The 25072-nt window shown below is 43.0% G+C and overlaps 2 protein-coding genes across 4 annotated transcripts in view; one reads left to right on the top strand and one right to left on the bottom strand.

Annotated features, from left to right (window-relative positions):
• The window catches only part of Bcs1 (mitochondrial chaperone BCS1), a 90221-nt gene extending 70352 nt beyond the window's left edge, over positions 1 to 19869 (bottom strand). Inside the window, exons 1-4 of one of the 3 annotated variants that reach the window (XM_075682718.1) lie at positions 19686 to 19869; positions 17501 to 17625; positions 11844 to 12055; positions 5365 to 5504 (exon numbers count right to left, since the gene is read on the bottom strand). In XM_075682718.1, coding sequence (XP_075538833.1) covers positions 5365 to 5504; positions 11844 to 12055; positions 17501 to 17611 — 463 coding nt within the window. In that variant the 5' untranslated portion in view covers positions 17612 to 17625; positions 19686 to 19869. Of the gene's footprint in view, positions 1 to 5364; positions 5505 to 11843; positions 12056 to 17500; positions 17626 to 19490; positions 19633 to 19676 lie in introns of those variants that run through there. The other 2 variants (XM_075682717.1, XM_075682719.1) reach the window with 2 other exon arrangements.
• Positions 19870 to 20074: 205 nt separating this feature from the next.
• Positions 20075 to 25072, top strand: part of rho-7 (rhomboid family intramembrane serine protease rho-7) — a 59443-nt gene continuing 54445 nt past the window's right edge. Inside the window, exon 1 of the mRNA XM_075682720.1 lies at positions 20075 to 20301. Within this exon, the coding sequence (XP_075538835.1) occupies positions 20264 to 20301 (38 nt within the window). The 5' untranslated portion in view covers positions 20075 to 20263. The remainder of the gene's footprint in view (positions 20302 to 25072) is intronic.

A 25072-nucleotide genomic window follows, 5' to 3' on the forward strand; every position in this document is an offset into this window, starting at 1 on the left:
CGATGGTGGCTCAGTATTGTGTGTGCAAGGGAGAAAAGCGGGGAGGAAGTGTGCCGCCTTCCGTCACGCGCGATACATCAGCTGGAGTGAAGGGAGGGGTGGCGGGCCTTAGGATTCTGTGATCTGTGAATCTGTGATTGCGCAACTTGTTTATTTGCCTTGTTTGACATATTATATACAGTGACATTTTCTCAGATACATAGATTTATTGGAGATTTATACATATATTTAAATATCTTGTTGCGAGGTTTTGTGTATACGTGCAGTGAACTTTGTTTCCAGTGACACTTTTTTGCCCTTTGTCAAGCTCTATCTTCGCATCTGTATATTCTATTGTATCTTCGCATTCCTAATGCACGAGGGCGATTCAAATGAAAGTGAGCCAACCCACTGCACATAATAATGGTTCGGTTCATTATCTGTGAAGCATGCACGTAGCACACAGGCATCTCTCATTTACAAAAGTGACACACAGGTGTGAGGCTAAATGTTTTATGCTCTCATACACTGGCTTGAACATGGTCGCGTGACATAATAGGTGCTCCAAAAGTTCAACTGCGTAGTGTCGTGAGTTTTTGACAGCTGAAGGTGTTTCCCAAAAAGAAATTAGTTGTCGTTTGGTAGTCGTGTACGCTGAACATTGCATTTCATTGGCCACATTGAAGCACTGGAGCAAACTGTTCAAAGAAGGACGTGAAAGTTGCAGTCAATCCAAGACCAGGCCAAAGCCACCGTGCAATCACCCCCAACACAATAGCAAAGATTGAGGAGCTGACAAGAACGGAGGATAAGTTTCGATGAACTGGCAGAGGATGTGAACATCAGTCACTGCTCATTTCACACCATAATTCATGAACACCTCGGTTATCGGCTCTTGTGTGCGCAATAGATGCCCAAGATTATGAACCACCGCCATAGGACGGAGAGGTTATGGCGCTGCCTTGACTCATCTGATCCAGTATCACAATGAGGGTGATGACTTCTTGTCTGCAACAATGACCAAGGACGAATCATGGTGTCGCTACTACGAGCCTGAAACAGGACGGCAAAGCTTAGTGGAAACATTCGAATTCACCACCTCCAAAGAAAGTAAAGGCCATCATTTCCACCGGAAAGGCATTGTTGACTTTTTTTTCTCTCGTCCGGGGCCATAACAGATTGAATTTGCTAAACCTGGAAAGACTATCAATCGTTTGCGATATCGTGAAATGCTGGATCGGCTGCGTGTCGCAATCAAGAACAAACGATGTGGAAAATTGACGATTGGGGTCATCTTGCTCCACAACAATGCCCGTCCCTACATCGTTGATGTGGTTAACACAAAACTGGCAAAGTTCAAATGGGAAACGCTGCAACATGCGCCATACAGCCCAAACCTGTCGCCTTGTGACTTCCAGATTTTGGGGCAATTGAAGAAACAGCTGAAGGGAACGAGATTCGTGTCGGACGATGACATGAAAGAGCCAGTTGCAGTCTTTTTGAAGCGGCAACCCAAGGAGTTTTATGAGACGAGAATCACGCGGCTCTTTAGTATCAAGGACAAATGTCTAAATGCTCATGGAGACTACTTTTAAATAAAATACCTCGTTTTTCATATATTTGCATTTTGCATCTGCATACTTTCATTTTACTTGCCCTCGTATATTTTGCAGAACTCCTGCTTTTTATATGTGCTCTCTGCTGCAACTATAATTTTAGTGCAATTACTCACAATACATGACTGGTGACAGCTGTTCCTGTACAATACGTTGGAACAAAGGACAGCATCACTGAGATTTTTCCCTGGTGGTTGCATATGTACAAAAATGTAAACAAGGTTCTTGAATGACAAAGTTTCATTAAAATATTTGCCCTGAACTTGTTCATTTCATGGCCTTTACATTTTTCATATCAGCGGCAAGCACTGCTTTGCTGGTTTCGAACTGATATAGTACTAAAGTTCGTGTCATCTTTCCCTTACTTATTAAATAGATAAAGAACGTGGAAGCATTGATATCAGTTATTTCCGGCACAATTTTTGGGACATACGAGTATATTCTTTTACGAAAAAATACATATTTTATTTGTCTTGACATTGCACAGCATTTAAGAATTTCTTTGCAGCACTTTTGGCAATGGCAATGCAGTTATTATTAATGTACTTGATCCCTCAACAAATTTTATAAGGAGGAGGCCGAGCTGCAACGTGACCCCCCCCTACCGAATAAAATTTCTGGCTAAACCACTGCTACACAGCTACACTGGTCATGCTTCTTCACAGAGTGGAAGTGCCCTTCTTAGCCAAACGTGGTTCACAAGAAGATGGGTTCACGGGAAAACGGACGCCAGAAGTGATCAACAGTGCTAGAGCAAGGAGTGTTGCTGGATCCAACATTTAAACAAGGGGACTGGTCTTCACCAAGGCAGGCAGCAAATGCTTTTCTTGGCAACGTTTATATACAGCTCACTCATTTCCCAATGCTAATGGGGGGAGGAGATTAGGCAGTTGCTTGGAGTAGGGCGAGAGAAGTTGAAATCAGGAGTGTGTGAACACTGATAATAGATTTAGAATGAAATATCAAATCAAATCAAAAAGAAAAGGCGGAATATCAAGTCAAATATTACCGTATTTACTCGATTCTAAGCACCCCCTTTTTTTCACGATCGCGATGCCCAAAGTGAGGGGGGGCGCTTAGATTCGAAAAATCTAGAATGCCCCCCCTCCCTTCCCCTTTTCGCTGCGACATAACGACGAGACGGGTGCGAGAAATAAGCTTTTATTTTGCAAACATTCAAAAGAAAAATCGGTGCAGACAGTGAACCCACCGCTTGTGTCGGATGCTCAGTCACTGTCACTGCCGCTCGAGTTCGTCGCACCGCTTGAACCACGGCTCCGTACCCTGTGATGTCGTCTTCCGTTCCGTCGAAATGGTTTGGGATCGAGCACTTCTTAAATGATTTGACCACAACGTCCACTTGGACCCGCTTCCAAGCGTCCGAAATCTCCTTTGCGATGGTTGATGGGTACGCTTTCTGCAGCTTTCGCCGTACTGCCGTACAGTCCGGCTGTACGGCGTACTCGCGCCGCGGACGCCGTTCCACCTCGGGACTCCGACGGCTCCGGCTTGATGAAAGAGTGAGCAAGCACGCTTGGCGGCCTTGGCAATGCGCTCTTCCTAACAAATAGGGGGATGCTTAGATTCGCATGCAAACTTCTTTCCCAATTTTCTCGCGAAAATAGAGGGGGGTGCTTAGAATCGGGGGCTGCTTAGAATCACGAAAATACGGTAAATATCAGAAAAATTAACGCAAACTTCTATGCTTTCAAATTTTGTGCAAAAAGCACAGTGCTGCACGAGCTCAGGAGGCTGATCACATTACCAAGCACGAATCTTGCTAGCTTTCAGCAACTTACGTACCTATGAGTCCAGATGCATGATATGCTCTACTCTCATTAAAGGAAACACCAAATTAGTATGCTAGCATTGATAATAACTGAGTTCATATACAAAAGTCTGGAAAATATTTTTTTATCGTTAGAATGTATGTCAAATGGAATTAAATGCTTCTTTTTCCCTTTGAAGCTAGCTGAAGATATATGAAGTCGTCCTAAATACCAATGGTTTTTTCCTGAGCTTAATGGCATCAGAAAGTATTGGTTTCCAGTTTTCTTCCACGAAATGGGAGGTTTCTTTTTTTCCATCGTTATGGCAGATGGTTTCTGTGGGTTATTGTCGGCTCGTTAAGGCCAATCTTCATGAAAGACAAAAGTGAGGAATGTGTATCAGGACACTCGGCACTGCTCTGGCAGACAATGGTGCCACATGCATCAACTGCGGTCAGTGCCAACGGTGAAGAGTTCTCAAGTCAGGGGGCCCACAGCAAGTTTGTGTGATGACCCGCCCCTTCTTTTTTTGTCCATATCCATCTGCCGTCTGTGTAAATGCATCTGTAACATGACATTTTTGAGCCCACCATGTGAATCCAAAGCTAGTCTTGTGATGGGTCACTCAAAGCTACGAAAAGAGAACATGCGCCTACAAATGGCATTCAGAATGAGGGGCCACCCTATAGTATTTCACAAAGATGGCGGCTATGAACACGCAACGGTCATGCTGTGCACTCGCCTTTGTTGGTGAGGCGGTTTGTCTGCTTTCTGAGGGTCGTGGTGCGACCACTGTGAATAGACCTGTGTTGATTTGGTAAAAACAACATTAAACGGCGACACCTGACAACACGGCTCCCATTAGGCCTAAACAGCTAGACAGTGTGGGCAATGGTGTGGCCACGACAGAAATTCAATGCCAGAAAGCTTGTCACTGTTATGTTCCTATGGCTGGCTCATCAGTGATCGGCCATAACATCATGCGTACTGGTTGGATAGATGGCTGCTGAAGTGGCATTTGCGTCCACAGTCAACCAGCTGGCAACTACCACGAGCATGCGTGCCAAGTTCGCCTGTGTGCTCACATGTGGGTAGAAAGCTGCAAGGTGCTCGAATCTGCACGCGCCAACAGTGAACTCGTGTATCCAATACAATCAGCATACCTTCCGGTGGCTAACCAGCCCAATCTTCACACATGCTTTCGCACTTTCCACACAAGCTGCTTTTGTTGATCCCTCCGATCGCGTACCATTAATTGTTTAAATCGGTCCGGTCGACCCGGTCGACCCTTGTACCGATAAAGATTGTGCGCCATGGGAATGCTGCACGCGTCAAGGCACTGATTGTGGCCGGGTCATCACCGAGGGTACCGATATTCGAAAAACCTAATATTCAGGAAGCCGAATATCAGACATTCGATTCGCAAATCAAATTATTTGAATGTTGACTATTTGATTTGAAAAAGAATATTCGAGTATTTGCACACCGCTAGTCGAAATGGTGGGGGCAGTCGAGTCTAGTTATAATGGTGAGGGAACAAGGGGGATGGGGGACTAAAACAAGAGAGTCTTCTTGTGTGACAACAACTACACATACATGTCATGGCATGTATGTACAAGACAGATGACATGCTGCAAAACACCTCTCAGGATGAAACTTTGGCTACGCACATGTAAGTGCATTGCCACTGCTATAGTATACTGAAGTAGAGAAAGCATTATTGAATATTTTGGGAAAGGCATGCAGACACTCCACAGTAACGATAATTCTGCACAAGAAGAATGTAAAATGAAAATTAAAGAGATCATTCTCTGAATTACTTCTCCAAGTTCTGTGCATTTTCTTCTGCTCTGTCATGTCTTCCGTTGTTCTTTTTATCCTTGTGCACCAAATTAGAAGGCAAGTACGCTATTTTTGGACACAGTAATAATCCAATTAGATTCAATTTATACACAAAAGTGACAAAGTGGGAGTGATGCAACTGAAGCTGAGCAGCCCACCTTCCTCGAGCAGGCGGAAGAAGAGTTGCCGGTCTCGGCCCAGGGCAGTTAGCGTCACAGTTTCCCAAGGCACGCCCATGTGCAAGTCCAGAGTGTGCTGTTCCCGGCTCCGTTCCACTCGGATCCATGAGCCCCCATACCTGATAATGAGAGAGTGGAAAAAAAAAAAACTAGGATACCTAAGCACTTCTTACAAGTCAAAATGCGAAAGCGTTAATGTCCAATTCAACACCGTCGAGCTATCCTTCGAGTTATGAACTCCTCGCAGGCAAGCTTCGCGGGTTGAGACACTTGGTGCATTTTGATTTGGCCTTACATAAGCACAGTTAGAAGGCAGGCGAGAGCTTGCAAGGGCAAGGAATGCACGGATAACACATGGCTTTCGAAAGTGAGGGTGATGTGGTGTTATGGTGATGCGGTCTCCCCTCACGCAATACTAGGAGTGCTATCACAGCAGCAGGTGTGCCCTTTCACCCGCTCTGCTCTGTTGAGATGCGCTCGTGACCTGGCGTTGCAACCAGTGGGAAATTTTGTGCTGTTTCGCTCCTACAGATGACAGATGCTGACTTTTCGCTCAATGAGCCATTTCAATGGCTCATTTACGAGCCCTCAATGGGCTCGTAAATTAGCACGCTTCAGTAGTGTTTAGTGATCTGTATCTGCTGACCATTAACGGGGTATTATGATAAGAAACATCTAGTCAAAATGTTGAAAGTTATTGCTCTTTTACAACTTGTGTTTTTCTTTCCAACTAATTTTGCCAAAAGACATACTTTCTTCCATTTTCAAGCCTCAATCAAAGCATTAAAAGCATCATAAAGCAGGAGAACTATTCATGTAAGAAATAATCCAGGTAGAGCAACTTACAAGGCACACAGCCTCAGCGAACGCTTGTTACTATAAACGCCACATTAACGACCATCTCAGAAGTTCCCTACTGAGTATTTATACTCCCAATGTAGAGAGATTTTAGTACTATGAACTTCAGAATACCGAACGTTCCAGAATTCATCGTTATTCAGTTTACATCATCATCATCATCATCACCATCATCATCATCAGCCTGTTTTATGTCTACTGCAGGACGAAGGCCTCTCCCTGCGATCTCCAATTACCCCTGTCCTGCGCCAACCGAGTCCAACTAGCACCTGCGAATTTCTTAATTTCATCACCCCACCTAGTTTTATGCCGTCCTCGACTGTGCTTCCTTTCTCTTGGCACCCATTCTGTAACCCTAATGGTCTACCTGTTATCTAACCTACGCATTACATGACCACATTCAGTTTACATGTCTTGTTAACAATCTCTCAGTACGATTCAATATTCCAAAATCTGGGGATTCTTCGATTTCTGTGTGTCCTTCATGGCAGCCAGAATGGTAAGCTAGTAGACGACAAGGCGCAGAAAGTGAATGTCGCAGCACATATAGCTTCATACATTACCTACTAGAGAGAACTCTGGCACTAGTGTCTATGGGAGCTGCAATCGAGGCGGTTCAGCTGGCACGCGAATAATGGTTCGTACATGGATTTCCCTAAACTTCATCCTTGTCACTTCAAATAGTTTCATGGCTTTCTAATCTCACCCTTTTAAACAAAGTGCCGTGTCATCAATAATTAAACCATCAAAATTGCCCAAAGCGAGGATTAGAACACAGGACAACTAGTAAAGAAGCCCGATATAGAAAACATTACGCCACGGATGCATGCGTCGACAAGCAGGAAAGGGGCAAGCATGCATATTGAAACGCTTAATGCGTTTCGATTTGGCCACCTCAACAGACTAAACCGCTGCAATTAGTGGCAATTATGTGTGTTCATAGGGTCTTCTGCATTTATAAATGTATAGGTTGCTTTACTATTTAGGCCAGTGAAGGCAGATAAAGCATAATAAACAAAGCCACAATAATGTCTGAATCCAGAAGCACAAAGGTAAGACAAATCTATGTGCTACCCATTATTCCTATGGCGACTGAATGATCACAGCACTGAGCGCTAGAGTTCTCTCTAGTAATTACTGTAGGAAACGCTATGCTGCGGTGCATGGGTTTTCTGAGATGGCACCAGAGGACAAAAGCATGGGTAGGGAGTTTTTTTTTTTTTTTTCTCTTGCGCAGGAAACAACGCATCAGGTTTTGTGAGCGTGTGCTCCAGCCAGACAAGCGTTGCCCAGCGACGAAAGCATGCCTCTTCCTCTTGCGCCTCTTTCTAGAGCCATACCAGCTACACACGCGGAGAAATGCAACCCCCATGTTCGCGTGGATGCCACATGGTTGGACTTCCCGGACGGTGTCCTTTACAGGCGCTTACGCTTTGGAATAGTTCAGGTGTCTGTCTCAAGCAAGTTAGTTGTGGCGTCCATGGCAAGGATGTGAAAAACAAACAAAAGAAACATTGCACTTTCGAGGAGACATGGAGCGTCCTCTTTGTCATGGTTTTCTTAGCGTCAGCGTTTCTTGCGTGCGCCACCCTTACTATATCTGATGAACTGATGGGTTGAAGGGCGAAATGGTTAATTTTGGGGCTTTCCCTATAATGACCTTTCAGAGTAACAAACAATTTGCTGCGGTCCTCTGAAGTTTGTTACATAGAGATTTCACTGTATACATATCACAAATCCATATCTGAAATGAGAATACCATCATTATATCCAATATCTGTCATAAGCAAGTATTCACTGCTTGCTGATATTGGCGAGAAATATTTCAGATTTACATAGTTATATTCATGTTTGTTATATAATATTCAAATCCCACTATAAAGTCAAACCTTGTTATATGGGGTGTTTTATCGTTAGCAAAACTTTTAAAAATCCCCCATGACATGTAACACCAGCGCTCCCAACTAGAAATTAAAAAACCCCACAAGTCAAGATATTCCCAATACTCTAAAACCTGCGATACGAACCCCCCAAATCCGCTAAAACCTCACTAAATACAGACAAGAATCAAAATCGCATTCAAAATGTTTTATTTTTTCTACATAACACACAGCTGGAAAAGAATTACACTAGACAGAAGAGCCTGTTTCTTATTGTAAATAATGAAATAAGATAATTATCCATATTATTAAGCACTTTTTCTGTGCAACTGTGAATAGCAGAAACGTATTGCGAAACAAGATTTTTAGAAAATATGCTTCCATGAACTACAATCAGTGGCCGGAAAGCTGGTTGAACTAACGGGCAGTGATTAAAATTAAAGAAAAATGTCCTTTGTACTATTACCTTATTACAGCTGCATGTCCTCTGTGTGCAAGTTCAGTGGCATAGCTGTGTCTCGGATCAGCACTATCACTGAACCCATAGACCTCCATCGTGCTGATCTTGCAAGAAACGTGCTCAGGCAGCAGGTAACTTTTGCAGCAATTTTCATTATTGCGGAGACCAGCTGACACAATAAGGATGGCAGAAATGCGAAGTAGAAATGTGAAGCACACGGTTTGTGGATGATAATTGAATTCCCTCTTACTTCCAAAGCTGCATGTTTGGGTACACGAGACACACAAATTAGTGTAAAAGAATTTAAGCTTTTAAATCACAAAAAGAAAGCCGCCATTATAAAAACACTAAAAAATCCACCGCCTGCATGAAGAAAAATGTTCTTGCTGGCAGCGAGAAAAAAAAGCTAAATCTAGCAGGAAAACCGCTAAATTGGCAACACCGTAGCACAGTTCTACTTCTTGAGCTAGATTACGCTTAGAGGCAGCCTTTATTTGCACAAGAAATAACAGTGAATATTTGAGTCATTAACACAGTTTTGTTAATTAGCTTTTAAACTAATTAATTTACACCACATATTGAAATTTACTAATTAAAAATAATTTTGGGGTTTCACATGCCAAAACCACGATATGATAATGAGGTATGTCACAGTGGAGGACTATGGAATAATTTTGATCACCAGGGGTTCTTTAGCACATATCTAATGTACAGTACACGGGCATTTTTTCTTTCTTTGTTTTTTTCAGTTCGCCCCCATTGAAATGCGGACACAGTGGCCAGGATTTAATCCCGCAATGTTGGGCTTAGCAGCGCAACACCGAAGCCACTAAGCCATCACGGCAGGTCAATTAATGTATTGTAGCCAGTGACCTCTAAATTCACATCCACTTGTAATGAACTCAGAGGATGACACCAGTTTTGAGACGTGTATTTACAAAGTTTGCTATGAAATGCATTGGTGTTACAGTAAGAGATTCAATGCATAAGACGGCGTTCTATTAAAAATATAAATGGAACAATGGTGCATTTTTATGGCGAGTTTGATTGCACTTATTTCAAACATGGTGCTAGTTTCGAAATTCATTCCAAGTGGATGTGCCTTGTGAAATCACTGGCTTCCATTCATGCACTGCAATATCTGCACTAATGTAATTAGTTTACAAGTTAATTAGTGATTTTTTTATTTGGTCAATAATGTGTACTGATTTCCAGTTTAAGCATACCTCTTCGAGTATTCCAGCTCAGTAAGTAGATTTGTGCTAGACGACACAGGTAAATTTTTAAAAATCCAGTTAACATGAAAATAAAACACCCATTATAACAGAGTCGCATATGAAACAAAAATACCTTTGTTATAACCTATATTCATTATAAGCATGGATTCATTACATGTTGATAGTGGGAAACAAATTTTCAGATATACTTTGTTATATCTCATAAACCATTATATTCATTGTTATATTGATAAGTAATTATATTTGTGCTTGTTACATCAAGGTTCGGCTGTGTACAATACCAGCTACAACTTGCAAGTACAAAAACTTCCAGCTCATTGCTTGCTACTGCTACATTTATTATGAACAAAAGGTAAATTCGTTAGAGAGTTTTAGAATAGGGGCCCTAAATGTTTGGGGCCCTAAAGAAATAGCGTCGAAGCCATTGCAAATGTGCGAGACGCATACTTCCTTTCGGTTTTGCTTCAGACACCCTATTTTACCGATTTAGCGGGAGCCCCAAAAGCTGCCCCAAAAGCTTTGCGTCAACATGGCAGCACCTATAGAAGTGACGGCTCTAACCAAGCTCCAAACTGGCTCGATTCGTGGCAACAAGTGAAGTTCGTAAGCAATGAGAAGTGACTGCAGATATTGCTCTCTCTCAACTAACATATGTAATGCAGATTCATTCATGAGATGCCACTGATTCCGAATTCGATTGCCAACGTCCTGGCCCATAGGCCTAACATGGTTTACCTTGGCTGGTGAAGGCAAGTAAAGTTGGTTACTCAAAACAAAGTGCAACTAATTGCTTGCTGCTAATAGAATAACCCCTAAACTGTAACTAAATGTGAAAACATGAAAGTCAACATTACTCTTCTTATCACAAAATGGAATATTTATTTCAATTATATACAATAGCTTTTCTTTGACGCTGTAGTAGCGCTTGAAGCACAAGACGCCATGCACAAATGCAAAGCCATATTCTAAATCTCTTTGCTCCTGCATGCCCCAACAATAACACCCGCAAAGCTCTTTGGGGCACCAAACTATTGGGGCCCCTATTCTAAAACTCTCTATTACCTCTAGAACCACAATAGCACTCAGCTGCATCTCTGACTTAATGCATATTACATGCTATGCTCATCTTAAACACCTTGCTGGTGGGCTACAGGATGAAGCAACCACATCCTGCTAAACACTTCAACACGGTACGGTGCTGCCATCTATGAGCAACACTTATATGTGTGATCAACACACACGCATGTGATGCATTTACTGTTACGCTTTATGTCATAAAAAGAAAGAGCAGCAAACTTGCACCTGCCTTTGTTCTTCCTTCTACTTATCTTTTTCACTATAGACCTTGAGAGTTAAGTACCAAGTAGCCCGACATTGTAATTTATTTTTATGTGATGTATTATTTTCATTATTTAACTGTAATGACTTCTGTGACCCAAGCTGTAACTCAATAACAAAAGCTGTCTGTACAATGGCGTAATATAAACCAGCATCCCACAGCCCATTAGCTTGATACTCTACCCACTAGACCACAATTGCATTCGTGGTATAACTGAATACCAATCTCACCAGTGTCCCTCCTATCATGACATTGAACCAACTTTAAAGCAGACTCAGTCTTTCAAGGGAATGAAATCGCAACTTATGAGATTGACCCACGTCATAATGAAACAGGTTGCAACATTTCTTTGCTGGAGTACAGTGAACCAGCCATTGTGCCATTATTGTTGCCACGAAACCATCCGTTGCTGTCGTCGAGTCATTGTCAATGCTGCACTGCCATCTTGCTGCTGTCGTCACCCCCATGCTCACATCACACAGAATATCTAGCCTTCCACGAACATGTAGAGCCATCTCGCAATGGTATGCACAATTCCAGAAAATGCTGGATAGCCAGCTACCTGCAAAATGTTTGTTTTTTCTTTATTGTTCTGGCTCTGTATACAGCAAAGGGAGCTGCACACCCCCCAAATAAGAAGAGAGCAAAAACAAAGGCATCCCTGCGTGGGGAGAATAGCTCACGCAAAGAAGTGGGTGCCCACGCTGGGTATGAAGTCGAAGGAGGTGCGAGCACTGCCACCTGCCTCGGGCTGCAGGAAGGTGGTCTCGACGCTCAGGTGCTGTGTGTGGCGAGCGTGCCGCGTGATCCACTGCAGCAGCCACTGATAGCTCTTGTCCCGGCAGGGCACCTCCAGGGTGATCATGTAGTGGCGCCGAAACAGCACCATGCCTACCTGCAGGAACAATGGAGCCGTGGCACGTGATGTGTGCAGTACCGAGTTTACAGCTGTGAGTGATATGCACTGCGAACAAAAGGGTGCTGGATCTCTTTCCAACTCTGCATATGAACATCCGCCACTCAATAGACTAGCCCTGTCTTCCAACCGGCCAGCCAGCACATCGTGTCGTCGATACACTTAACAAAGGAACAGATCTCCAGCTCTCGTTTTAGACTCCATCTTAACACTGATTGTAACTCTTTTTTTGTTTTAACGTGGAACCCATTAAATGGCTGTGACATCATGCATAAGAGCAGTCAAACAGGTTTGTGTAATAGCTGCAACTGCACAGAGGCACACCCTTAAAAGAAGAAATTGTTGCAGCAACAGAAAATACGGCTGGGAAACTGAGGGGATCGATATTTTGTTAGTTACAACCACATGACACCAACAGACAATGAAGCCAAGGAAAGCCGTACAAGGTAACTTAATTTTTCTTAGTAGAATTTATTTTTTAGGTAAGTTGAAGTTGATTTCAATTAAAGAGAGCCCTAATTCGCTCGTTCACTTTCCCTGGCTCTACTGTCCATTGGCATCAAATGGCACTCTTTATTTAAATTAGATTTTAGTTACGTACAAGTCCAACATCTCAACTTCAAGGTGAAAAGTCATGTTCAGATTAAAAAGAAAGAAAAGACCAGTGAATGCAGCTAATTGTAGCACACTAGCATGTGACAGAGAGATACAGACATAGCAAAGAAACAAGAAAAAGCATTTTATCTATGTCTGCTTCGCCGTCCCTGTCCACAGCTATGATGAATCATCAAACTCGCCCAGATTCACATTGTTTACAACCCCTCATGGCTGTTATATGTATTTTTCTTTATTTCAAATTTTTAACAAAGGCAACATTTCATATTGATAGAAGAAATCAATTTTCAAATTTTATGTTATTATTAGGACCACAAGATGTGGCATATTCCTTTGTGACTTAAAGCCTCATGTATGTGATACTTTTCAAAGTTTGAAACTTTAACATAAGTAAGCTGTTCAATTACAAAGTAAGCACTCTCGGGAGCCAACGAATTTGTTAAAAGGTCCCTACCAATTGTTGTTAAGAAAAACGATGTTTATGACAGCTCCTATTTCGGCAGTGTAATTACATAACAATGGAAATAAAATATAATAAATTTAGGGGCGTTTCAAACTTTTCTTTCAAAAATTCACTTTCTCAGGGCACCAAATCATTCAGAGCCAGATGAAAACTGATATTATGGATTCATTATTACACATGTGAAGTGGCTTTGCAGTTGCAAAAGCACACTCTGCATGAAAACAGTGCTTCCAACTGGTGGTCTTCCATGGCGTCTTTTTTTTTCGTAGGTCAGTTGCTTGGTGATGAAATAATGGTTTTGACTAGTGCATGCACTTATATAGAACCTCGTTGATACAATGTACGCTTTCCTGGGGCCAACGTTTGCAATTGAGAACACAAAAAATGACCCAATTTTAACAATATTTAACTGGTCCACACATTCCCAGGAAACATGATCTTTAGGCACCAATGTTCAGTACATCGCCAGGCTGCGATCATATGGTACATTTCCGGCCGTTAGATTACATGTAAACAAAGAAATGCGCAAGGCACACATGAACGAGAACAGTAGCCGCCTGCCGTGGCAGCTACACCGCAATACTTACACGCCCGCGTCACGTGAAAATGCCGGTGTGCACCAATTTTCTTATGCTGGTACCAGCAAATCTCCTCCCGGGTCGTTACATGCCGCATTCACACCTATCGCCGGCAGCCCTATTGTGATAAGCATCTTCATCTATCTGTTTTACAGCGCGTGGGACTATGGCGTGGGCGTAGTGCCGATGGAAGCGTATTGCATGCTTTTAGTAGGTGATAACCCAAACGCGCCACCATTCCCTGCTGCTGGCGGCACGATGTGAGCATCACTACAGCAGCGTCTGGGGTTGCCCTCCAGCTAGATTTCGTTTGTCTCTTGTCACTGTCTCAAGCCTCTATGCAATAAGAAAACAACACAATGTGCCTCGGGCCGCCAAAGCCTCACCAGCTCGATGCTCATCGGCATCTTGTAACACAACGCTTCACATTACGTAGATGTCAATTATAGGTGAGTCTGTCAAATTCTTTAGTTACTTCGGATATATATATATATATATATATATATATATATATATATATATATATATATATATATATATATATATATATATATATAATTATCAAATTTAAAAAGTGAAATATTGTAACTTGTTTTGATGTCCCGTGGAATCACCAGGCATAAAACCTACTGGAAAAGTATGCTACACTCAATAAAAACCTTCCTCGTGCGTTTAGGGACCATGCTACAGTGAACAGAAATGTACACTCGCCCACAAAATATTGCGGGGTGCGCGAGCCCGTGGCAAAGCGACCCTCCTCCCCTTCTCGCGGTGAACCCCTGGTGTCGAGACCGACGCCTGCGCGCATGCGCGTCCCTCCGTGACTGCAGGGGTGCCTGTTTCTGCGCTTCCTCCTTGCGCGCCGACGATATCCGAGTGTATTCGCAAGGTGCCCCTCTTGCGATATGCGTCGTGGCGGCTTCGACGAGCAGAACTTCGTTTATACAACGAAAATCAATTGTTCATTTTCGTCTTGCCTGTCTCCTTCTACAGAGCGCGTTTTCTGCCACGCTCTTCTGCGGGAGAACGCCCCGTTAGTAAAAAGAAAGAAACAACGAAGATTGGCACTAAAAGGTGCAGCGCAGAAAAAAAAAAATGACTTGTTGCGCTCGCCACCGGGCCGGCCCTATGCATCAGCGCTCGTGACTCGACAAAAAGCGGCCGCAGTGGCGCGCGCAAGCTCACGCTTCTAAACACGCTTCACATAGTTTCGCCCGTCGAAGCCGCCACAGCGCTTATCACAAGAGGGGCACCTCGCGGCTACATTCAGATATCGCCGGCACGCAAGGAGGAAGCGCGGAAACATGCACGCTTGCAGTCTCGGAGGAAAGCACACGCGTGCAGGCGTCGGTCTCCACGCCACGGGTGCCCCGCTAGAAGGGGAGGAGGGTCGTTTCGCCACGCGCTCGCGCACCCCGCAATATTCTGTGGGTGAGTGTACTTTGCAGCATTTCATAACCCGAAAGCTGCTGCAAACACAGTAAATGGACATGCCACGAACGTCGACTTCAGTGCTACAAACACAATTCATTTTTGCAGTCCTATACATTGTAATTAGGAACTAAAGTAGCAAAATATTGCTCTATTAGGCTGATACGTAATCATCATCATCAGCCTATTTATTTCCTCTCACAGAACAAATGCCTCTCGAAGCAATCTCCTCTTACCTCTGTGTTCTTTCAGCCAAATTCATCATATGCTTGCAAGTTCCCTTATCTTATCGAACCACCCAATCTCCTTGCACACATGAATGCAACAAAGCCATTCCCTTTGCACCCTCCTTCTGTTCCTGTAATAAAGGGGTTCCCAAACTTCCTGGCCTTGGGGAGCCCACATTGCATTTTCAAAGTACCGTGGAACCATGCTGCGGTATCATTTCCTGTTCCATCAATCCTTGCATGGTAATTAGCTCCTTCTCAAGCTTTTCCTTCTTGTTGCTGTTGTTACGCACCAATTTCTAGCCCCATAGTGCTGCACAGTTGAACCTCGATATAACAAACACAGATATAGCAAAGTAACAGATATAATGAAGCAAATAAAGAATACACCCTTTTTTCCCTACCAATATCACAAAGTATGCTTATAAATATGTAATGAAGGTATTTTGTCCTGGATGTGGCTTCATTGTAATGTAGTTTGACTGTACATTTTTTTATCAAAAGTGTACGGGCTACATCACCTGTGACCACCATACGAAATACAGGCTGTTTAGGTGGGTTCCTTAAAAAATATTACCAATCTAAGATTTTAAGTGCCAGAATCCCAATATGATACTGAGACACACTATAATGATAAACTCTACAATAACTTTGACCACCTTGGGGTTCTTGTGTACTTAAACTGAGTGTTCTTGCAATTTGCTCCCACAGAAACGCAGCCACCTGGCTGGGAATTGAGCCCGAGACCTCATGCTTAGCAATGCAACGCTTACCACTAAGCAACCACGGCGAGTAACAGAGTGCCTGTGGCATGCTACAAGTTCTAATGCACTGGGGATTGAAAACATACTCTCGTACTCACTATCCACAGGTCTGGAGTGTTGGAGTGTTCAACATACATGTTGAAGGTTCAAGTTGTCCAGATATTTCTGACAAGGACTGCACATGCAAGGGGCAACGAATGACAGTGCCTGACCTCTGGGATTTATTTATGTGAAGGGGTTCTTTGTGAAGGTGCCTCACAACATGCTGTCTCCCCAAGGACACACAAAGGCAGCAATGAAGGGTAGGTAGCTTGGAATAACATCAGGTGTGTTTATCAGTTTAAAAGGGGACTAAGAAAAACCAGCACACCGTTAGGCTGGACTGATAGATTACTATGTCGAGAGTTGTGGACATGCAAGTCTTACCATAACAAGAAGCTTGGCAAGCCAGAAAAGGTGTAGAAACAAAAGACAGGTGACAATGGCATCCTGGAATTACAGCTCTCTATGAGGTCACAAATTGTGACGCCGTCTGCTTGGGACTGGTTATTTGTCAACAGAAATGGATTTACTCACACTCAAATGCAAACAATGATCCAACCTGGTAACTATACAATAGTAATATACTCCTTTGGCGTATAGAAGAGCTGAGGTACACAAAAATAATAATATGACAATAATGATATCACACAGATGACACCTGTGTCGAGGTTTGGGCACAGAAATGAAATAGGGAAGCTTTGCATGCATTTCCTCCACCATAAAAAACCAACCTTTTCTGGATAAAGAAATTCAAACAGTTTTGAATGAGTAATCTACCAGCATGGATTCTGCTTGATATAAATTCAGTAGCTGTAAATAGACAAACCAGTGCCATGGCCCCGATCACATAGTGTTTTATGTTCACAGCTGCAAATAATCCTCTGGTTAAAGAAAAAAATTGGCAGTGGACACATCCTTTGGAGATGACTGGCAACATTCATGTGATAGAAATCTACCTTATGATGGGTGAGTAATTGATGATTACACGTTTTATCCAATATGATGATTATTATGAAGGGCGGCACATACCCAGTTGCACATATATATATGGTGACCCAAGTTGGCGTCATAGAGGTTCACTGAAGGGCGGCACACACCCTGTGACCCAAGTTGGCTCACATGAAAGGAAAACAGTTAGGTTCGGGCGTAGATACCGGAAAGCACGTGTAGTATTCTAAGAAATCTAATCGCATTAAATACCGCCTTCCACCACGAATGCACCATCTCAAGAAATTTTCAGCATCCTTGCAGCAATACGACACACAGAGGACGATTCGGTGGACTCTGACACACGCATCACTAACCTGCACTCCCTTCCGTAGTACTGCCGCTGCTGCGCCCACCCCAAAGAGCCCAAAGCCAGCCCCGAAGTATGGGTTGGTGCCAAGCTGCGACAGATACTCGGCCACGGTCATCTCTGTCTTGAGGCCTGCAACACACATCAGTCCAGAGGTTGTATTTTCAATTCAGCGCACTTAGAAATGTGTTGCCTACTGTGAGCACTAATTGGCTAAGTTAACAGCAGCAGACATGAAGGAATAACATTGTAACCAGGCATACTTCTGGTGATATTTTCATATTTTGTAGCTGAACGCCATATTTATGTGAATATAGGTAGACTTTTTTTAGTATTCTCAAAATGGGCTATCAACCTAGATTCATAAACAAAGCTAGCAAAAGTACCGAGCTAATAGAGTTCCTCCATCGCAACCACTATAAAGCCAGCCTGGAGACTATCCAGAATGGCTTTAGGATGTTGTGTACTCAAAGAGCTATATGGCACCCAGGATGACGTCGTTTGGGGTGCTAAAGATGCTCGCAAAGCATCCAACTACGTGTGCTTCTCCGGCAGTTTTAACAAGGACGTAGCCTGTGGCATCGACTAAGGTGCTTTTTTAGCCAAGCTTACGGTAAATAAAGGTGCGTCATGTTCAAAGCTTTTTTTTTTTTATTTATGGGTCGACCTCTATTTGAATTATAATCTTTAATTTCTCGCCGAGTTCCATATATAGGGCTCGACCTACTTGCGTATTCAGCCTATTTTCAAGTAAATACGGTACTCTTATTTTGGGTCTAGACATTCCAAAACTGCAATGTGGGCTATGAGTGATATGCCATATATAGTGAAAGTTCTGGCTGTTGGCCCTTTGCGCCTTCATGATGCTCCAATATCTTGGTACATGGATTCCATTGCATTGCATCGTAATCAGAATGAGCCTACAGAAAACATTATTTTATCAGACAAACACAAGCTGATCAGACGACTTCCAGGTTTGATCTCACAGCCCCGGGGATTCCATAGTTGTCGAGCCATGTGGTGATAAAGGAAGTGCACAATTTTTACAGTGAATAGGTCTGTCTGTGTTGCACTTGATGCTGAACCTGCCCACTATGTCCATGCACTGAACCCCTTGTCCCCATTACTGGGCTGAAGACCATGGAAATGCTTGCGACTCCTTAAAGCCTTGCGATTAAGTTTAGTTAACTGACACGATCAAGTGTTCACTGTCTATGATGTGGTTACTGAGAGTTGCGAACATCTCCAAAAATTATTTTATAAGGAACAATGGGCAAATTTCGATTTTTATTACGTTCTCATAGCAAGAAATTCATGTCAACTTTGAGTCACATGTGACCCAAGCACATTTTCTTTTGGGCATAAGATGTGCTGAAGATCAAAAGGTCATTGGATGCATACATTTCCACATATGCAAGCATGCTCGACACAAGAAGACAGAGCATACACAGACATGGTCCCACACAGATTCAATGGAGTTGCCTTGAATGCCACCTCATCAGAGTGAACAATTATGTCTATATACTAAACACCATGCATAGCTTGATCAACACACCTTAGCACGTCAACTCAGCATGCAGGGAGTTCAAAGCTGATGAATATACACGTCGCAGATAGAGTATGTGTAGTTTATATATGTATGATGCAATGAACGCCGAATATGATAAAATAATTAACGAAAGTATTTCTTTTTTGTATGCCAACCAGAATGCGTCAGTAACATTCGATCACCACCACAAAATGTGCATTAGTGTTTTTGGTTGTTCTATAACGTTTTATGTACAGGCAATTAGCTAGACCGCGAAAGCCTCGTACGCTAAATATAGTCGCCACAGGAAATTATGGACCAGAGAGGTTCTCCCTTCTCTGCTTCTATTTTTCATTATCACAAGCTACAGATTCTACGCTCTTCCGAAGCTAACCTAACTGTTTGAGAAGAAAGAGAAGAACTCGTTAAGCGCCGTTAAGTTCTTGAATGCAGCAATAATTCTTCCTACCAGTTTACCGAGGCACTGGTAGGTTTACAGTGAAGTGACGTTCGCACGAGATGAACTTCGGAGGTGGCAAGGAGTTCAACTGCTCTCCATCAAACCGCGAAAACTGCGCGAAAACTGCGCGAAACGAAACCCCGTCAAGCGGATCGCAGCAAGAGCCGGTTAGCTGGGGACACCGTTGGAACTCACTGTACTTACGTAGGCGAAAAGTGAACGCAAGGACGTGTAGATGCGTCGATTTCTAAGATCTTGCCATGGCGGTAACAACTGCTGCACTCCTAGTACTTTACGTTTCAAACTTCGCGTGCACGATACTTTGGGCGAACCTCGTGTAAATCACAAGATCGCATGCCGGCTCGCCGCCCGAGTATCAGTTTCGTTTTGTAATATTCAAACTGCAGACTCATAAAAGATCTCAGGTCATGCAGGGTATATTCTATGTAAACTCCAACACTTAAACTTATTGCAAGGAACGGCTTTTAAATGTCGAGTACTGCTGTAAAATAATTATTTATATTTTATTAGTATTACATGGCTTAGAGCGGTGCCACGAATCAGCTGCAAACAGTGTTCAATCTCTTCTGCGCACGCGTGCGCATGTTTCGCGTCGCGCCGTCCGTATGTTGCTCCATAGCATCACGTTGCCAATAGCTGTTGCCGAAAGTGCCTGAATAAAATCATGGTGTCCGGTTAACCGTGCATCACATTAGCCGTTTGCACACAGAACATGCGCCTGAAAGTTAGGTAGCAGCAAGTAATAGGGAAAGGACAGCGGCATGCTACCCGGGGGCGTAACTACTCGACTCTGTTGCCGGTGCGTGCTCATCGGCTTTCTTTCTTTTCGTCATCCGAATTTAAGCTACGTTGCACTTTAGCCCCTTAAATGTCCACATTGGCAAGGCTAAGCTTGTCAGTTTACAAGCAATCTCGCTTTATAAGATGCCTAAATTGTCTGTTTAGGTCTGCAGTCCATGCCTGACTGCCAACTCTCATATCTGCTGATGCAACGTGATTCCGCATTGAATGGACAGTGTTATCTGTTTACAAAGCCACCATCATTCTCGTGCGCCTGTGTTTGGAACGAGCGGCTATGCATTGGCAAACGTCCTAACGAGGGCGTTGCTGCTTCGTCGCCGATAAGCATGGTTGACGTTTCGTTTTGAATTTCGGATATGTTGAGTTGCCGTTTCGTCGCATTTAACTGAACTGCATTCACAGATAAGCTTTACCTAAAGTGAGGAAAAATGCAATATGACAACAAAAATAGCGCTCAGCACGCCTACGGTTACGCGCCACTACATAGAGTTATCACGCGGAAAGCGAAACCGCAGAGCGGCTGATATTCGCGGTCATTTGCGTTTTCAGGCCGCTCGTAATGTTGTCGTGGTTGTATTGTATTTACAACGCGAATGCGGCCGGCTGACTGCATTTTCGAAGATGCTCGCGCGGGCGAGAGAGTTCTTATTCAATTCGCGATGACGTTGTGACCATGTTTACTCTAGTCCTCGCCAAAGAAGTTTGTGCTAAGATGAGTGGACTGTTTGTCGCATAATTTAAAGTGCTGAATGCGCTTAGAATTTCTGTTCGTTCCTTTGTGTATCCGTTACGTTAAGAACATATACTTCTTGCGTTGTTTTGTTTGGTCTTTATCTTTTTGTCTGTATGCTACTGTCTGTGTACGTGTTTTGTTCCCTGGCTGGTCCCTAAACTTGTCTCGATCGCTCAGATAGCTCACAAGCGTGATGGATCCCATTGCTTTATACGTGCTGCTCCCATAAGCCGTGTACATATGTAAAAGCGAACATATTTAAGAGGCTGAAATATTCAAGACTATAGATCGAGAACAGTATAACCACACTAACAGATCATTAATTTCTTGTATACTGACTGTTGCTATTAGTGTGAATAACATTTGCCTACTTCAGACGTTTGAGTCTAGCTATCTATAGCCTCTTAACCCAACCCAGTGTCCCAAGTTGTCTCTCTGCCTGGGCCACTAGGTATGCGCTCTGCAGAGATGTAATATTTCATGAAATTTTCAGGTGCATGAAAAAAAAAAAAGGCTGGTTTCTCTCATGCGTTTTCTTCTTTTTTTTAAGAATAAAGATCTGAAAAATTGAAAAAAGATTATTGCACACAGAGCGATGAAAAATCCAACACGTTTATTTCTTAACACTGAAACGAACATAACTGTTATGGTATTGCATCACAAAAGGCCCAGCAGAGCTTCTAGGTTCAAAATCTAGGCACGATTTCACGTCACAGCATTGATTTCGCATCAAGCATCAATCTGTGTTCAATTTACTTCCGCTTGATGCATCAACGCTTCACTGTGCAGCAGACGAAGCCTTCCGGACATTGAGGTTAGAGTGCACGTACACAAGTCTTTGCATGCAATCCCCTGGGAACCTGTTGTGTAGCTTAGTGCGCACATTTCCAAACTCGGACCAGTTTCTTTCACATGCCGCAGAGGAAGGAGAATCTGCAGTACACGGTAGGTGAGGGGCTCAAGGGTTGGTTGAAGCAAATTTAAGTCCATGCCCCCACGTGGATGGATCTAGGTGCTTCGCAGACTCCCAAACTCCATCTTTTGACCAAACTTTCAGATAGGTGGAAAGGTGTCACATCACAACAGAATTCTGCTGGGAGTCTTCTTTTTTTTTTTTTTCAATTTTATTCTGGTTGAAGAAAACAAAAAAGGTGTCTTTTTTCGAAATGTTCACTGTTTTTTTCGACCACCTACATCTCTAGCTCTTGCAGGATTGTTCCATTATTGTCATTCTTTATTATCTTCCTCTCATCATGCCATCATCGTTATACAATTATGCATTCGTTGTGACGCTGCCATAGTGAAGCGGTCACAGTGGTTCAGTCGTTCACATTCCAGCTTGATGACATGACTCTTGCCATGCTGTCGTCCTCATGCCATCTTCTCCGACCCAGCGGTCCAAGTTGTGTAATAGCTTGAGCTGCTAGGTATGTGTTCAGGGACATAATGCTGTCAGGGATGTTGCAGCATCATTATTCCAGCTTTGTCATCCGACTCTTACCAACGTCATCGTCATCACACAGTTGTCATCATGCTGTCGTTTTATCACTGTCCTCACTTCAGTGACATGCTATTTTTGTCGTGCCATAGTCATCATACTGCCTTTCTCATTACATCTACGTCAATCTTTCTTCATGATTGTAATCATACTGTCGTTATTCAATTGTGGTTCTGTGACCCTTGTCATGCGTTCGTCGTCACGCCATCTTCGTCATACAGGTTTCTTGGATGGATGAATAAATGGATGGATGCTATGAGCGTCCCCTTTGAAATGGGGCAGTGGATTGTGCCACCAAGCTCTTGTTCTTATTTTGCCTAATGCCTTAGTTATCATATTAAAGAAAGCACACAAAAAATTCCTTGCGTCAAACTTTCTGAACTTTGCGGGGAACTTTGTTTTTGTATGCTTACATTGTTTGTGGTCAACCTACCTTGCAGCCGCGAATCCTCCAATCGAGTCTTACTAATATTTATTGTGGACATGTTTACTTTCCCCCTGCTCTCGCTGTACCTAAGGGCTTCAAGGAGGCCAGTGATTCCTAAATCAATCAGTGGGCAGATGTCTTCACATTCTAATACAACATGCTCCATCGTTTCCTTAGCTATACCGCAGCAAGCACATGCTTCATCTTCCTTGGTGTACCTCACTTTATAACTACGCATTCTAAGACATCCTGATCTCGCTTCGAAAAGTAAGGAGCTTTCCTTTAAGTTATGATAAACTGTTTCTTTCGTGATTTTGTTTTTTCCTCTTAAGTAATTACTCATAGCAGGCTTCTTTTCCATTGCCGCCACCCATAAGATTATCTCAGCCTCTCTGACTTTCCACTTGGCATTTTTTATTGCCATGTTGCTCACCATACTGGTCGCATACTTGCTGGTAAGCTTCCCAGTTCCTTTCTTCCACTGTGAAACAATGTTTTTTTCTGTACAAATATCTTAACACTCTCCCTGCCCATTTACTTCTTCCATATTCCTCAGTCATTCTTCATAATCAGTTTTACTCTGAGCTTCTCTCACTTCAAAACTTGTCTAGCCCATATCACCCTGGGCAGCGTCATTTGTAGTCTTCCCATGAACACTCGGTGTGAGGAGTCCCACTGACCTTTGGCTGCCATCGAGTCCTGATTTTATCCCTGACTTCAGGCAGACAACGGCATTTCCAAATGTAAGTCCTCGTATCATTACACCTTTCCACATACCTTGGAGCACCTCCTACCTGTTGTATCCCGATAGCGCTCTGTGTTTCATTATGGCTGCATTTCTCTTCCCCTTCGCTGTTATTGGTTTTTCCTATGTTTCCAGATAGCTCTCGCCTTTGTTTATCCATACGGCAAGGTATTAATATTCTTTTAACCGAGGTATTCCTGGGCCCTGTATTGACACTGTCTGTTCGCTGTTTTCATTGAATACCATAAAACCGTATTTTTTAACGCTAAATTTAAATTCTAAGTTTCACATTCCTGTTCACAAATATTATCCAGATGTTGCGTATCACTTTGCATGTTAACTAGCAACACAATGTCGTCAACATAAAACAATCCTGGAATCTGTTGCACTACTACTGTACCCGTCTGTTCGTATGAGAGATTAAACCCGATATTACTTTCCTGTAGCACCCTTTCCATCCTCACCACGTACATCATAAACAGCAGTGGGGATAAAGGGCAGCCCTGCCTCAGTCTCTTGTTAATATCAACTTTCTCCTTGCCATTCAACGCAGCCGGTATTTTCTAGGTAAATCTCTCAGAATAGCTGTAGACACTCGTCACCTATAAGCCTTCTGCTCACAGAAAATCCAACTTAATGTTGCGGTACATGTTGTCATACACTCCGGTAATGTCTAAAAAGCCACATATAACAGTCTCCTTTCTTCTCTGGATATTCGAAAACACTTAGTAAGAACAAATAATTTATCCAGATGCCTACCAATTCTGAAGCCATTCAGGAGTCCTCCCTACATGCCATTGTATTTTCCCCATGCTTGCTGTTTTAATTTAATCGCCTGCATTGCTAACCTGTTTATTACAGATTTAATGGTCAGTACGAGGGAATTCTGTCTTTTTTGCCCTTACCTTTATAAATTAAATTCATTCTACTTTGTCACCAATTGAATGCTATTCACCTATCTTTTATTAAACTTTTTTTGACTGCTGTCAACAGAGCGTCCGTACTTTTTGGTCCGAGTTCATTTATCAGCCTAACGGGAACCTCGTCTAATTCTGTGGCTGTGCATTTAGGAATTTTCTCTTCGGCTTTGTTCCAGTTGAGACTTGTCGGCACCAGCTCCTTTTCTGTCTGTTTCTCGTTCGTGCTCTTCTTTTATTTCTTCAGAAACTACCTCGTCATTGCCTTGAAATGATGCTGCTGTTAATTTACGAGTGTAATTTATTGCCCTGTCCCCTTCCGGTTTGTTTCCATCTTCGTCTAGGATATGGTGTTGTATTGTTCCAGACTTCCTGCCTAATAAGTTAATGTGGTCCTAAAATATGCTAGGTGCAGCCTTCATTTTCTCATGTATTTTTGACAACCAACA

The sequence above is a fragment of the Dermacentor variabilis genome, chromosome 2 (genome assembly GCF_050947875.1).
Source record: "Dermacentor variabilis isolate Ectoservices chromosome 2, ASM5094787v1, whole genome shotgun sequence".
NCBI lineage: Eukaryota > Metazoa > Arthropoda > Arachnida > Ixodida > Ixodidae > Dermacentor > Dermacentor variabilis.